Source organism: Oryctolagus cuniculus, chromosome 9 (assembly GCF_964237555.1).
Source record: "Oryctolagus cuniculus chromosome 9, mOryCun1.1, whole genome shotgun sequence".
NCBI classification, from domain to species: Eukaryota; Metazoa; Chordata; class Mammalia; order Lagomorpha; family Leporidae; genus Oryctolagus; species Oryctolagus cuniculus.
The window spans coordinates 10074818-10091718 of NC_091440.1; the positions used below are offsets into that span (position 1 = coordinate 10074818).

At 42.5% G+C, this 16901-nt stretch overlaps 1 protein-coding gene across 4 annotated transcripts in view; it reads right to left on the bottom strand.

Moving 5' to 3' along the window:
- Positions 1-14910, bottom strand: part of TPP2 (tripeptidyl peptidase 2) — a 90236-nt gene extending 75326 nt beyond the window's left edge. For all 4 annotated transcript variants that reach the window (XR_011378715.1, XR_011378714.1, XM_002713016.5 and 1 more), the window contains exons 1-2: positions 14640-14910; positions 7000-7128 (exon numbers count right to left, since the gene is read on the bottom strand). Coding sequence is in view for 2 of the 4 variants with exons in the window: in XM_002713016.5 (XP_002713062.1) it covers positions 7000-7128; positions 14640-14804 (294 nt within the window). In the remaining 2 variants the exon portion in view is untranslated. The remainder of the gene's footprint in view (positions 1-6999; positions 7129-14639) is intronic.
- Positions 14911-16901: the final 1991 nt, after the last annotated feature.

Sequence of the window (16901 nt, forward strand, 5' to 3'; positions counted from 1 at the left end):
TAGAAAGGAAGGCAAAAAAATGATTATCACACAAAGGTAAAACAAGTTGTGATCTGGAAGAATACAAGAAGTTCCCAAGATACAGGGATATTCTTAATCTTGATCTGGGTGGTATATACAATGGTTTTTGTTTTAATTATTCATTAAGTTCTATATAAGTGTGGCATATACTTTATGTAAGCACTGTTTTACAATAAAAGGTTTTAAGGTTCTTCTATTCACTCCCTTGCTTTTATCTGCTTATGGGAGTAGCACTGGCCAAAAGTGACCAATCACTAGTTTCTGAAAGAGGCATACAAATACCATCCTTAAAAATGAGATTACTTAAATGTTCAAAGCGTCTAGTCAGTAATGGACCTTAAACTGGGAGAATAAGACATTCAGCACTTGGTAGGCTACTTGGAAGAAGGAAAAATATAGACATTTACTTCATTTTTAAATATGACTGAGATAAGCAAACCTGAAGATTACATTGCCTTGCTCTCTACAAACTAAAGTTTCCTAAGGAGTTGGAGAGATCCAAGTAGTCAGAATCCTTGTGACTAACGAATTACTCCTTTTAGTGACTATGGCAAAATCATTGAACACCTCTATGTGGGTACTTGGATAATATGGACGGCGAGAGCAGTTGAAACCATGAAGACTGGTGGCTGGTATATAAGAAGCAATCAGACTCTCACAGTCCCATTCCACATCCTGCCTAAACTTCACCAATCACGTTAACTCTTTCTATATGAACCCAGAATGTCACTTTATGAAGTTCAGAACACAAAGGAGACAGATGAGACATGTTGAAAGTCACCTCAAGTCCCAGTAACATATATAATACTACAACCATGAAAACTCTCATACAGGGGCCATGTTATGGCGTAGTGGGTTAAGCCTCCACCTGCAGTGTGGGCACCCCGTATAGGAACAGGCTCATGTCCTGGATGCTCCTCTTCCAATCCAGCTCTCTGCTTGTGGCCTGGGATAGCAGTGGACAATGATCCAGGTCCATGGGCCCCTGCACCCACATGGAAGACTCAGAAAAAATTTTTGGCTCCTGGCTCTGGATCGGCCCAGCACCAGCCATTGTGGCCATTTGGAGAATGAACCAGCAATTGAAGACTTTTCTCTTTCTACCCCTCTGTGACTCTGCCTCTCAAATTAATTGATTGATTAATTTAAAAATAAACCAAACAAAAAACTCTTACACAACGTTAGCAGAAATGTATTTTAGTAAATTTTGGGGTCCCTCCCAAATAGTATCATTACCCTACATTGAAATCCACAACCAAAAGATACTACTTAAGTCAAGAACTTCACAAACAAGAGACAGCCAACTAAGATGATTAGACAACTATGAGGAACATCTAAAATAAAAAGTTGAGAGTAAGAAAAAGAGAAGGGGACCCAAAGAACTCTACTAAGAGATTATTGGAACTCACAGAAGATTTTGGCAAAGTAGCAGCGTATAAAATCAATGCACAAGAATCAACAGCCTTTGTATACACAGGCAAAGCCACGGCTGAGGAAGAACTTCTAAGATCAATCCCATTCACAATAGCTACAAAAACAATCAAATACCTTGGAATAAACTTAACCAAGGACGTTAAAGATCTCTATGATGAAAATTACAAAACCTTAAAGAAAGAAATAGAAGAGGATACCAAGAAATGGAAAAATCTTCCATGCTCATGGATTGGAAGAATCAATATCATCACAATGTTCATTCTCCCAAAAGCAATTTATACATTCAATGCAATACCAATCAAGATACCGAAGACCTTCTTCTCAGATCTGGAAAAAATGATGCTGAAATTCATATGGAGACACAGGAGACCTCGAATAGCTAAAGCAATCTTGTACAACAAAAACAAAGCTGGAGGCATCACACTACCAGATTTCAGGACATACTACAGGGCAGTTGTAATCAAAACAGCATGGTACTGGTACAGAAACAGATGGATAGACCAATGGAACAGAATAGAAACACCAGAAATCAATCCAAACATCTACAGCCAACTCATATTTGATCAAGGATCCAAAACCAATCCCTGGAGTAAGGACAGTCTATTCAATAAATGGTGCTGGGAAAATTAGATTTCCACGTGCAGAAGCATGAAGCAAGACCCCTACCTTTCACCTTACACAAAAATCCACTCAACATGGATCAAAGACTTAAATCTACGACCTGACACCATCAAATTATTAGAGAGCACTGGAAAAACCCTGCAAGATATAGGTACTGGCAATGACTTCTTGGAAAAACACCCCAGAAGCACAGGCAGTCAAAGCCAAAATTAACATTTGGGATTGCATCAAACTGAGAAGTTTCTGTACTGCAAAAGAAACAGTCAGGAAAGTGAAGAGACAACCGACAGAATGGGAAAATATATTTGCAAACTATGCAACTGATAAAGGGTTGATAACCAGAATCTACAAAGAGATCAAGAAACTCCACAACATCAAAACAAACAACCCACTTAAGAGATGGGCCTAGGATCTCAACAGACATTTTTCAAAAGAGGAAATCCAAATGGCCAACAGATACATGAAAAAATGTTCAAGATCACTAGCAATCAGGGAAATGCAAATCAAAACCACAATGAGGTTTCACCTCACCCCGGTTAGAATGGCTCACATTCAGAAATCTACCAACAACAGATGCTGGCGAGGATGTGGGGAAAAAGGGACACTAACCCACTGTTGGTGGGAATGCAAACTGGTTAAGCCACTATGGAAGTCAGTCTGGAGATTCCTCAGAAACCTGAATATAACCCTACCATTCAACCCAGCCATCCCACTCCTTGGAATTTACCCAAAGGAAATGAAATTGGCAAACAAAAAAGCTGTCTGCACATTAATGTTTATTGCAGCACAATTCACAATAGCTAAGACCTGGAACCAACCCAAATGCCCATCAACAGTAGACTGGATAAAGAAATTACGGGACATGTACTCTATAGAATACTATATAGCAGTCAAAAACAATGAAACCCGGTCATTTGCAACAAGATGGAGGAATTTGGAAAACATCATGTTGAGTGAATTAAGCCAGTCCCAAAGGGACAAATATCATATGTTCTCCCTGATCGACGACAACTAACTGAGCACCAAAGGGGAAACTTGTTGAAATGAAATGGACACTATGAGAAACAGTGACTTGATCAGCTCTTGTCCTGACGGTTGATGTACCATGTAATACTTTATCCATTTTAGTATTTTGTTTTTGTTCTAGTACCATTGGTTGAACTCTGTAATTAACACACAATGATTCTTAGGTGTTTAAATTTTAACTGAAAAGTGATCCCTGTTAGGAATTTGGAAAACATTATGCTGAGTGAAATAAGCCAATCCCAAAGGGACAAATACCGCTTGTTCTCCCTGATAGGTGACAACTAACTGAGCACCAAAAAGGAAACCCGTTAAAGTGAAATGAGCACTATGAGAAACGGTGACTTGATCAGCCCCTCACCCTGACTGTTGATGAGCAACTTAATATGTTATCCCTCTAAGAATTTTTTTTGTTTGTTCTACTTAATACTTTTGGTTGAATACTGTAATCAATACACAATTCTTCTTAAGTGCTGAAACTTAACTGAAAAGTGATCGCTGTTAAATATAAGAGTGGGAATAAGAGAGGGAAGAGATGTGCAATTCGGGACATGCTCAAGCTGACTTACCTCAAATGGTAGAGTTAGAAACATACCAGGGGATTCCAATTCAATCCCATCAAGGTGGCATGTACCAATGCCATCTCACTAGTCCCAGTGATCAATTTCTGTTCACAATTGATCATAATGATAGGACTAAGAACCAAAGGGATCACATAAACAAGAGTAGTGCCTGCAAATACTAGCTGATAGAATAAAAAAGGTAGAGAACGATCCAACATGGGAAGTGAGATACACAGCAGACCCATAGAATGGCAGATGTCCTAAACAGCACTCTGGCCTCAGAATCAGCCCTTAAGGCATGCGGATCTGGCTGAAAAGCCCATGAGAGTATTTCAGGCATGGAAAGCCAAGACACTCTGGCAAAAAACAAAAAACAAAAAACAAAAAACAAACAAAAAAAAAACAAAAAAACAAACAAAAAAAAACAAACACCCTAAATGAAAGATCCGCGAGTGAGATCCCAGTGGAAAGAACGGGTCATCAAAGAAGGAGGTACCTTTCTCTGAAGGGAGGAGAGAACTTCCACTTTGACCATGGCCTTGTCTAAATATGATCAGAGTCGGTGAACTCAGGGGGCTTCCATAGCCTTGGCAGCTCATGACAAGAGCCTAGGGTGATTACTGAGGCCATAAACAAGAGTGTCAATTTGTTAAGTCAACAACAGGAGTCACTGTGCACTTACTCCTCATGTAGGATCTCTGTCCTTAGTGTGCTGTACATTGAGATTTAATGCTATAACTAGTGCTCAAACAGTATTTTTCACTTTATGTTTCTGTGTGGGAGCAAACTGTTGAAATCTTTACTTACTGTATGCTAAACTGATCTTCTGTATATAAAGAGAATCAAAAATGAATCTTGATGTGAATGGAAGAGGAGAGGAGAGGGAGCAGGAAAGGGGAGGGTTGAGGGTGGGAGGGACGTTACGGGGGGGGGGGAGCCATTGTAATCCATAAGCTGTACTTTGGAAATTTATATTCATTAAATAAAAGTTAAAAAAAAGACACAAAATGACCAACAAATATGTAAAAAAAAAAAAAAAGAAAAGAAAAAGACGAGGAGACAGAGAGAGGAGGAACAGGAAATAGAAGGACAGAATGATGAAAAAGAGAGAAAGTAGAGGCAGAAGATGACAAGCTGATGGAGGAAGCAAAAGAGGAATCTAAGATAGTTGAACAGGAGGAAGAAGATGAATACAAAGGAGGAAGATAGGGGAAGAAACAGTGAAATAGAAAAAAGACAATTTTTTTTCACAGATATAAAATGTTGTAAATAAATAAATATATAAAATATTCTCTGAGAGCTCATTAAGGGACTTCTGAAATTAAAAACGAGCAAAATTTAACAAAGCTCATACAAGAAGCTAGAAGGTAATGCTGAGGAAATTTTGGAAATCTTTCAGAAAAGAAAAAAAGAGGCAGTATGAAAAGGCAGAAAGACATAATTCAAGAGGTCCTGTGTCCAATTAACAGGATTTCCAGAAAAAAAGAACAACAAAAACAACAGGGAAGCATTTATCCAACAGAAAATGCAAGAAAATTTTTGTTAAAGGACCTAAGAGCTAAATCTTCTTCCAAATTAATTCTACAGATAAAGTCTACACCTATAGAAGTTTAAAAAAAATCAGTATTTTATTCATAACCTTAAAGAGTTTAAAACATAGTAATATTTGTCTTTTAATTATGTTGACATATTGAACAGAATTAAAAATCTAACTGGGTTACTACAGCTATTGATTGATTGACTGATTGATTGACAGGCAGAGTGGACAGTGAGAGAGGTCTTCCTTTGCCGTTGGTTCACCCTCCAATGGCTGCCACGCCGGTGCACCACGCTGATCCGAAGCCAAGAGCCAGGTGCTTCTCCTGGTCTCCCATGGGGTGCAGGGCCCAAGCACTTGGGCCATCCTCCACTGCACTCCCGGGCCACAGCAGAGAGCTGGCCTGGAAGAGGGGCAACCTGGACAGAATCCGGTGCCCCGACTGGGACTAGAACCCGGTGTGCCGGCGCCACAGGTGGAGGATTAGCCTATTCAGCCGCAGCACCGGCCACTAAAGCTATTTAGAAATAAATGAGAATAATACTTTTCATGGTTCTAAATCTGTTGACTTACTAGGACTGCTCTCTAGTTTTCTCAAGTAACATAACTCACCCCAAACTAATACTGCGTACTGTTATAAAAAATAGACTACCAAAGCACAAATTCTTGCCAGTCTTCATACTCATTAGCTAATATCTCATGAATCATATTATGCTTGTTTTCTAATTATTTTTCATATTTAACTTGTCCAAACCTTTATAAAAAGAACATATAATAAAGCAAAGCCAGTCTATAGCCATATGGCCTAAATATTTCTTCATGGTCAAGTTCACTAGGAAAATTATGAAGGGGCAGGAAATGACAATGACAACACTACCATGGCAGGAGCAGGCACTGGGCCTAGCAGTTAAGATGCCTGTGTCCCACACTGGAGTTCTGGGTTTAATTCCAAGCTCCTGCTCCTGCCTCTAGTCTCCTGATAAGGCAACCTTTGGTGTTGTGGTGATGGCTCAAGTATTTGAGTTCCTGCTCCCAGTGGGAGATCTGGAATGAATTCCTGGCTCTAGGCTTCAGCCCCAGCCAGGAGTTGTTACAGGCTTTTGAGAAGTGAACCTCTCCCCCCACCAACTCTCAAATAAAAACAAAACAAAACAAACATTCCTATCCCTATCCCATGTAGCCACTTTCTCCAACTTTCTATTCAAAATTTAAAATAGAATTTGGCCATCTCATTAAAAAAAACAACCCCAATTCTATCTACATACCTTCTCAAATAACAAAATAACGGCTTCTTCAAAGATCTAAACTTCCTTGTGTAAGCAGGTTCTTATGAAATCCCCTTCCCTTGAAATTGTGTGGCAGATTTACGTCCTCACTTCCAATGAACAGAATACAGTGAAGTGAGGTTCCCTCACCCTGAGGGAAGACAATTACATGCCATAAAGTAGTGTGGTGAGCTCTACGTGGCGAAGAACCAAGGTCAGTCAGTAACAATCCACCAAATAAGCCTGGAAACAGACTCTCCCACCAAGGTCTTCCCTAGCCCACAGATGAAGCCATGTGAACAAGGCAAACTCATGAGAGAGGCATCCAGCTAAGTCCCACTCAGATTGCCAACTCACTGCAAGTCTGGGGTGGTAACTACTTGCTTTTTAAAACCATGAGGTTTTCAGGTAATTTGTTATGCAGCAATAGGTAACGAATATCCTATCAACAAATATAAGCTAAAAAAATTAGATGTTTTGAGGAAAAAAAGTACAAGGAATAAAAGAAACCACTGCAAGAAGGTGAAAGCCCAACCTTAAGCACTCTTCCTGAAAGACCAATAACTTCACCATCTTTTGGCTCTACTTCTGTAGCAGTATTCACATCACCACTTCCTGTTGTATCGATGATATCAATGATTTTTGGTTTTCCATCAGTTGTAACCTGAAAATTGAGACAATGAAAGTATGAATTATAGATTTTATCTTTTTATCCTTAAAGAAGACAATGTAAAGCCCTGTATGTTCGTGTGTATGTGTGTCTATTTAACATTTCCTACAAAATCTGGATTCATTTTAAAGTGAACTGAATTGTTTTAAGCCAAAAGCCAGACATATCTAAGAACATTTAGTTATAGAAATACCACACCACAAAATCCTTCAAGTGGTTTCACATACTCACTTAACCAAGACCCTATTTTAGGTGGTAGGGACACAAGCACAATCAACACATAAAATTCCCTGCTCTCAAAGACCTCATTGTGAGGAAGCAGTCAACAGACAAATTAGTACTAAACAAGTAATCAATACTATGGAGAAAACTTAGGACAGAAGACAAATGGTATGGAACTCTGAAATATGATTCAGCTTATCAATGCCTCATTAAGAAGGTAACATTGGAGAAAAGATCTGAAGAATGTGCACTTTGGTTGGGCAAGTAGAAAACTTCAGGGGAAAAATGTTGAGTACCATTTCACTACTGGACATCACATTGGCACCTTCAATTAAATCCAAAATTGACTTCAAACACCACCACCAATCCCTTGACCACCAAATCTGTTTTTTTCCTCAAGATTTTGCTATCTCAGGAAACACTACACACCCAACTGCTCGAAGTCCTCCTCTGATGCTTTATTCCAATGCAGGCTTCACACTAAAGCAACTGGAAAGTCCTGTTAACTCTTCCTCTAAAACATGGTTCACCTCCATCTTCCCACTACCACTATCTTAATTCTTCAAATCATCATCATTGTCTCTTGCCTTCAAAATGTGGACTGTCTCCTTGGAAGTTTCTTAGTTGGCTCCCAACAAAAAGAATACTAAATAAGCTGTGTTACAAAACTCTTCTCTGTTACACCTCCAGTGGACTCATGGAGCACTCAGAATACAAAATGCCTTGCACAACCTGACCCTGGTCACTCTCTGGCACTTCCAAGGCTAACCACACTGACCTCCCTCCTTTCATTCCTGGAACAAGCTAAAATTTTGTGCACAGGGTTCTTCTGCCTGAACTCTTTATCCATTCAGCTGTTCCACAGGACTCCATCTTACCCTTCAGTTTTCTACCAAAGCATCACCCTTGTGGAAAGGCCTCCTGATGACCTTTTAGGTGGTTGCCATATAAACTTGATTGTTCTTTCACACTGTACCTTCTTTCCTTCACAGCACATAACTCAAATTGTAACTATCTAGTTAGCTGATTCTTACAAATCTATTTCCCTTATTATCAAAGAAGCACCACAAACCAAGAACTGGTGTATTTTATCCACCCAATGTCTCATACTGTTTGTTAAGCACTCAGCAAATACTGAATTACTGAATAATCTGTCTCTAATAACATTGTTACGACTGATTTTGTTAAGGTATGGTTTCATGCTGGACCCCAAATTGTCCTTTGAGCCACAGTGTAATTGTTATAGGAAACAGAAGTACTGTATTGCTCATACTGCTTTTATGGAAAAAATAATTTCTCAGCTAGCTTTGCAAAGGAAATTTGTTGCATTCATGGTATATGAAATGAGTTACCCGCAGGAATCAAGCACAGAGACACACACAAAGTTTGAAAAAAAGAGGACCTCTACCCTTCAAGAAAGAAACAAGAAAGTTAAAAATGTGAAAGTCATCAGACTCTTTTTCTATCTGGAGAATTCATACTCTTTGAGACAAAACTCAATGTCCAGTTTGATGAGTTTTTCTGACCAACAGGCACCACTCCCCAACACCAATTATTTCCTCTGAAGTATTCTCAAAGCTCTGTAATTAAGGTATACTCTGAAGGAGAGGGAACTCACTGTGGACAGGCAACAAAGGCATCGTTTTTCTTTACAAGGGAAAGCAAGAGACTGGCTGGTGGACCCCAAATAGAACTTCAATCATTTTGCTCTGGAGCTATCTAGGGCCCGATGACTTGAAAGGGCCCTAAAGGGCTTCTAGGCACTGCTGTCATTTTTATGAATGGTAATTATTAAATTGAGTGTTTATTCCCTGGGAACAGTCTATACTGGTTACAACTCTCAGAAGGCTCAAAATCATAATAGGGAATTACTACAGACATCACACCAGACTCTGATGAAATTATAAAACTTAAATCAGACACTGATTTTAAAGGGGCAGGCTATGTACCTCAAAAAAGGTAAAAGAACATAATGAACAAAAATGTAAGAAAATCTACCAAAACAAAAATGGAAACAAGAGTAGTTTCAACATGTATTAATAAATAATTTAATTTAAAATAATCTATTTTAAAATGTATTCCAAATAAGAATGTGATTTGAAAGACACCATAAGAACACAAGTCACCCAAACCTTCACATTCAATGAAGAAATTAATTCAGTGACTTGAAATTAAGAAGAGATAACTACCAACTTGACCTTTCTCTCTCTCACACACACACTCATTAAAAATTCTTATACATGCATTTTTTCTATCCATGTGCTTAAAAAAATTTTTTAGAAGGTTTACTTATTTGAAAGGCAGAGTGAGTGAGTGAGACAGACTGAAAGAAAGAGTGATGGAGAGAAAGAGAGGAAGAGAATCTTCCCTCTGCTGGTTCACTCCTCAAATGACCACAGAAGCCAGGAACTCCACCTAGGTCTCCCACATGGGTGGCAGGGGCTCACTGCTTTCCCAGGAGCAGTAACAGGAAGCTGAATTGAAAGTGGAACCCATGTCACAAGCAAGGGATTAACCTGCTGCACCACAACACTGGCCCCATATCCATGTATTTCTTACTACAGCTGGAGGTAAAAAGGCATTTAGGTTATGAAATGAAGGGTTTTTAAAAAGGCAAAAAAACAAAAAACAAAAACAAAACAAAGCAACCTGAAATTTCTGCAATGCAGCTTTGGAAGAAATAAAGAAGGAAATGGAACTACTAACATTGGAATTAATCCTCAACTTTGAGCAGCAGTGAGATGTGTGTGGGACACTACATGGAAAAGAGGGACTGAAAGTAGGAACCAGGTTACTATGAGTAGAACTATGATAATAAACCCTGTGTACTGATGTTGACGACTAGGAAACATTTATGGGTCTATGCTGTTAGATGTATGGAAACTGTCAAAGATTTTCCCAAAATATCAGGAACTGAAGAATCCTTATGGTGGCAGAAATTGCAAGGGTGGGAGCCACTCACTAAATGTTTGAAAAGGGAACAAACAAAAGGCAGGGAGTTTCATGAAGTATACTAAATAAAGTGAGGGTAAAAGTATTTCCTTGAAATTTCAGAGAAGATACTGAAAATATTGTTTTAAGCATGGCAAAGTTTCAGAAGCAAATATTAGTTAACTTTTATTTGGGAAACATAATGTTAAACGAGTAAGACAATCTTTGCATTCATAAGGCTTACCAACAGTTGAGAAGACTGATGAGCAGAGATACAATTACAATTCAGGATAACAAATAACAGAGGTAAAAACAGTATCTATAAAAGAATACTCGCAAGAGAACACAAAGCCCAGCTCAAGTGAATGAGACAAAGCTAACTAAAAGAGAGGTAATAAAATTTAAAATTAGTACTCAATTGTACATGTATACATATGACAGCTTACTTATTGTGCTCTTTATTATATTTTAGTGAACATATGAGCAGATTTATTTTTACGGACTACTTGTAACCTTATCCAAGTCTTTTTTCTCTATGAGGAATTACATTCTTCTTTACACACATAAATAGGGTACTTCAAAAAGTTTGTAGAACAATGGAAATAAAAGATAAGCTTATTTTGGTATAAACACTTTAAAATCTATGCAGTTTTTCCATAATATTCATTTTCCATGAATTTTTAAAGTACCTTCATATATGTTTTTCCCACTCAACAAAAAAATACTTAGCATTACAAGCACATTTTGCACAAGCTAAATTTTGATACATGCTTGCAAGGAATTTTAACTTACCTAAGAAAAGGTTATATAAACAGAAATACTGAAATGAAATATTTTAAGTGCTACTGGGTGACAGGAACAAATTGCTCTAAGAACCAAGAGTGAAAAAAATTACAAATGACAAAGGACTCTGTTGGCAGGGACTGGGTCTTACTATTCTTTGCCGTCACAGGCCTTTAACACAACAGCAGACAGCACACATACGTATATGTTGTGAACTAAATCATTATTTCCTAAAAAGTAATGAGCTCAGGACTCCACTGGGTCTTAAAAGGATTAAGCAGGAGTGATTATAGAAGGCTCGCTGACAAACATCACAAGCAAAGACCTGAACATTTGGGAGAGAGAAAAAGTAGAAAATGCTAAAAAAGGAGGCAAAGAATGAAGGACAGGGGTTGAAGGGGCCATGGACAGAGAAAATGGTGAGAACAGAGGCTATGGTTGGATGGTAAAGCACGCATACACAATGTTCAAGTTTTTGCATTCCTACACAAAAGCAAATGGGATTCCAATATCATTTTGTTTGGAACAAGGGTATAATACGTCTGTTTTTAAGGAAAATTTTTGGCAGTGTGAAGCATGGATCAAAGAAAAGACCGGTTGATAGCAGGGAGACCTACTGACTACCAAATATATTATAAATATATTTTCAGTCTAGTCCAGGTTTCATCTTATGAGTGAAGCCTAACTGTCACACCCCTCATTGGCCAGCCCCAACCCATCCCTTCAACAATCTATGTAATAATCACAGTTTGCATGACTACATCATTTCACACAACCTCAGGCACCTGGCAGGTGCCTAAATATTTGCTGGGGAAATATTTAATCATTTGTGTAATTATTATTCCTCATGCTGCCCACCCTCCATTTTATACATGCCCAGACAACTTTCACATAAGAGAACTTGGTCCAAGGACATTGCCAAAGAATGAGACAACTCCCTGTGTTCCTTGAAGTTTTTACTTTAAGCCTCTATTCCTTTACTTAGATCCCATTTGGCTTTCCAAATGGCCAGTTCATCCTCCTCTTCCCTGTATTTTATTCTTTCTTTCCTTTTATTTGTATCTACCTTCTTATTGTATTTCAGTATGTCCCACTGTCCTATAAATAGGACAACTTAAAAAAAATTGAGCAGTAAATATACCATGTATGGTAACTCTGCACCTGTGCCAATTTAGTTGAAATATTTGCATAATTGAAAACTAGGAACATAATGTGTTAATGATGTATACATGAAACTACAAAATAACTTTGTAAAGGGCAAAAATCCTTAGTAAGTCACTCAGGGATTGGGCACTTAACTTAGTGGTTAAGAAGCTTGAAGCCCACACTGGAGTACCCAGGTTTGGCTCCCAACTATAGCTTCCCACCAATGCAGACTCTGGGAGGCAGTGGTGATGGTTTAAGTACTTGGGCTTCTGCCAGTCATGTCAGAGACCTGGATTGAATTTCCAGCTCTCAGCTCTGGTCTGGGCATTTGGGGAGTGAACTAGTGAATGGGAGCCTGCTCTCTCTGCCTCTCAAAAACAAAACAAAACAAGAAAAAAAGAAAGATGTCACTTAGGCTCATAAGTTCAGTCTACCTTGCTGAATTTCTTTTAATTGGAGGTAGTCAGGTCACTATCTCAGAAAAAATTGTCCGAAGGCCCAGCCTTGGCTGCTGTGAATAACATGGGGAATGAATCAGTGGGTGGAAACTCTCTCTCCTCTTTTACTGTCTCTTTCCCCCCTCTAACTCCTTCAAATAAATAAATAAATAAATCGTTTTAAAAATAGCTATCCAAAGAGTTATGCTTTCATTTGACTTCAACATTTTATTGTTTCAATACTTACATGTTTTTACACGTAAATATCTAACACATTCACCCTTCAGAGAGTTGATGATTAAGGAGCCAGCATAAATTCCTACTGAATATCCTTGCTTTTTAAAAAAACTGTTTATTTAATGCTTTTCTCAAGCATTTTAAAAAGTCACATGTAATTAATCTCAATCAATTTTCATAACAATACCGCAGCATGAAAATCACTGGTACTTGACAGAGTAACAGAGTAACCTGATAAACAGATCTGGAAATTCTACAAATATCTACTGAGCTGTATTTCTCTAAATTTTTGTGATACTCTTTTATTAACCTGACAACAGAACCAGTGAGCCGCACACCCCAGCTGTTCTCCTCCCACTTATCCCTATAAAATGTAAACACAGGCCACAGCAGAATGGAAGGCATTGCTAGTCTGTAATAAAGCCTCAAGGAGGTGATAGCTGCCACTGTTTTAAGTCTTAAGAGTTATTAGTACAACAATGACTATAAAAACTACAGTTGCCAGGAGGGAACTCATCATCAAAGCTGCCTGGCAGGGCCGCCATTGGGTGTGGGGTGCTCGCACCAGAGCGTGGTGTTGAAGAACTAAAACCAGGAAGCAAGATTCCTAGAGGGCTTCTATACAAAGTTGGCCAGACTGGCTTCCACTTTCCTAAGCCCCCATAATACGACCTCAATTAGCAGAAGGCACTGTAAATGATGCGGAGGAGGGGTGTATTAGGGGTAAGGAGAAAGAGATTTATTAAACGTTACTGTTTATGGTAGAAAGGGCAGTAAGATACAGAGGAAAACACTGGTAAACACAAGAGATCAAAATACAGCAGAACTAGTCGAGGAAGATTCGGGCAGGTAAGTTCTGAACACCAGTAAAATGTTGTTTACTAGTGGATTTCAACAAAAGCTTAAATTTATCAAAGTTAAACTTTTAAAAACAGAATGCTTCTAACAGAGACACACATTTTTAAAATTACCTTTGTACATGGTACCCTGATCTACGAATCTTAGAGGTGCGTAAGGCAAAACTAAGTAATTTTTGAAAACCGTAGTAATTAAAGCGCGTTGTCTTATGTTTCCAGATTAAACACACACACACACACAAGAATCGTTTCCAAAGGTACGAAAAGTTCGCCCGAAACAAACTAAACTGGATGCCTACGTAAAACGAATGCAAAGTCAGGAGAGTCAAGGACCCTACACACACACACTGCAGGAGACTGTTTAAAAATAGAATACACACAACCACAAGAAACAATTCCGGAAGTGGGCCGAGCGATCGTCTCGAAAACCCGGTCTCGTGTTCAAACTCCTCTTCCCCAAAAAACCCAATCCCCCAAATCACAGCCATGGCAATCAAGTTCTCGGAGGGTCTTCTGCCCCATTCCCCAGATCCGGGATTAAAAAAAAAAAAAACCTGCAAGATTCTGGCAGGGACCGGTGCCCGAGACGACGGCGCGGGGGTGGGGGGCTGGCGCCCTGAGGTGTCCGGCCTGGCAGCGCCCAGGCGGACCCGGGCTCCCCACGCCAGCCACGCCAGGCTCGCCGCTTTTGTCTGGCCAGCGGCACCACGGCCCTCGCCCCCGACACCTGGGCGCAGCCGGGTCCCCTGGGCGGGCCATGGTGGCTCTCGGCGCTGCCCACCCCGGCCTGGGCACGGCCGCAGAGCGGGGCCCCGGCCTGAGCGGGCTCCGAGGCCGCGTCCTCCCCGGCGTCCCCGGCCGCCCGCGCCCGGGCCCTCCGGGGCTGACTCACCTGCATGCCCGGAGCCCCCGGGTCGACCCCCGTGTCCAGGACCGCGATGAGCACCCCGCGCCCGTCATATTCCGGGTAGCGGCAGAGGAAGGAGGCGGCCCCGGTCTCTTTCTTTGGCAGGAGACCGTGGAAAGGGAAGGGCTCCTCGGTCGCGGCGGTGGCCATGGGCGAAGGCTGGAGGACGAGGAAGAGGCAAACTGCCAGGCTGCGCGCGGACGAGCGGCGCGAGGACACACGGGTGGCCGCAGGCCGGAGGCGGGGGCGAGGGGAGGAGCCGGCCGGCCCTCGGCCAATCGCGGCTCGCGGGGGCGCGGCGGCCAATCAGGTGCTGCTTCGTCAACCAACGGCGCCGCTCGGAGGCGCCGGCCCCGAGTGTTGCCCGGGCTGCAGAGAAGGGGGCGGAGTCTGAGAGCATAACTGGGGGTTCGGTTCTCGAACCTTTACAGAAACCCGCGTTTGGGGTGTTTTGGGAGCGAGTCAAAACTCTGGGCGTGCTGGACGGACACACCGTCCGCGAGGGCGAGGCCGGAGCCGCGGGGTTTCTGACCTGGAGGGCGTGGGGTGCCCCAGGCAGAGGAGTTGCTGAGGCTGGCCGAGTCCGGGGAGCCGCGGGGTGCGGGGAAGGCGCGGGCGCTAGGTGGGAAGGCCAGGCCGTAGATCCGGAGCTGCGGGGCTGGGACGCGGCGGGCGGGGGGCGGCTGTGCGTGGCGTCGGCAGGAAGTGAGTTTGTGGGCTCTCGGGGCCGGGAGAGACCCGAGAGTGAAGTGCGCCGCGCCTGACCTCGCTGCTTACCGTCGGCTTCTGGCGTTGGGGAGAACCCGTTGGTGAAGCGAGGTGAGGTTCCGGGTGGTTCCGGCGGCTTCCCGCCCCGTTACGGAGCCGTCCCGGGCGGCGCGTCCCTTTCAGTTTCCTCGGCGATACCCGTGTGTGTGTGTGTGTGTGTGTGTGTGTGTGTGTGTGTGTGTGTGTGTGTGTCCCCGTGAGAGTCCTCAGCGATACCTGTGCGTGTGTCTGTGTGAGTCTCCTCAGCGATACCCGTGTGTGTGTGTGTGTGAGAGTCCTCAGCGATACCTGTGCGTGTGTGTGTCTGTGAGTCTCCTCAGTGATACCCGTGTGTGTGTGTGTGTGTGTGTCCGTGAGAGTCCTCAGCGATACGTGTGTGTGTCTGTGAGTCTCCTCAGTGATACCTGTGCGTGTGTGTGTGTCCGTGTCTGTGAGAGTCTCCTCAGCAATACCCCTGTGTGTGTGTGTGTGTGTGTGTCTGTGTCTGTGAGAGTCCTCAGCGATACCTGTGCGTGTGTGTGTCTGTGAGAGTCTCCTCAGCAATACCCCTGTGTGTGTGTGTGTGTGTGTGTCTGTGTCTGTGAGAGTCCTCAGCGATACCTGTGCGTGTGTGTGTCTGTGAGTCTCCTCAGTGATACCCGTGTGTGTGTGTGTGTGTGTCCGTGAGAGTCCTCAGCGATACGTGTGTGTGTCTGTGAGTCTCCTCAGTGATACCTGTGCGTGTGTGTGTGTCCGTGTCTGTGAGAGTCTCCTCAGCAATACCCCTGTGTGTGTGTGTGTGTGTGTCTGTGTCTGTGAGAGTCCTCAGCGATACCTGTGCGTGTGTGTGTCTGTGAGTCTCCTCAGTGATACCCGTGTGTGTGTGTGTGTGTGTGTGTCCGTGAGAGTCCTCAGCGATACGTGTGTGTGTCTGTGAGTCTCCTCAGTGATACCTGTGCGTGTGTGTGTGTCCGTGTCTGTGAGAGTCTCCTCAGCGATACCCGTGTGTGTGTGTGTGTGTGTCCGTGAGGGTCCTCAGCGATACGTGTGTGTGTCTGTGAGTCTCCTCAGTGATACCCGTGTGTGTGTGTGTGTGTCCGTGAGAGTCCTCAGCGATACGTGTGTGTGTCTGTGAGTCTCCTCAGCGATACCTGTGCGTGTGTGTGTGTCCGTGTCTGTGAGAGTCTCCTCAGCGATACCCGTGTGTGTGTGTGTGTGTGTCCGTCCGTGAGTCTCCTCAGCGATACCTGTGCGTGTGTGTGTCCGTGAGGGTCCTCAGCGATACCTGTGCGTGTGTGTGTGTCTGTGAGTCTCCTCAGTGATACCTGTGCGTGTGTGTGTGTCCGTGTCTGTGAGAGACTCCTCAGTGATACCCGTGTGTGTGTGTGTCTGTCCGTGAGTCTCCTCAGCGATACCCGTGTGTGTGTGTGTGAGAGTCCTCAGCAATACCTGTGCGTGTGTGTGTCTGTGAGAGTCTCCTCAGCAATACCCCTGTGTGTG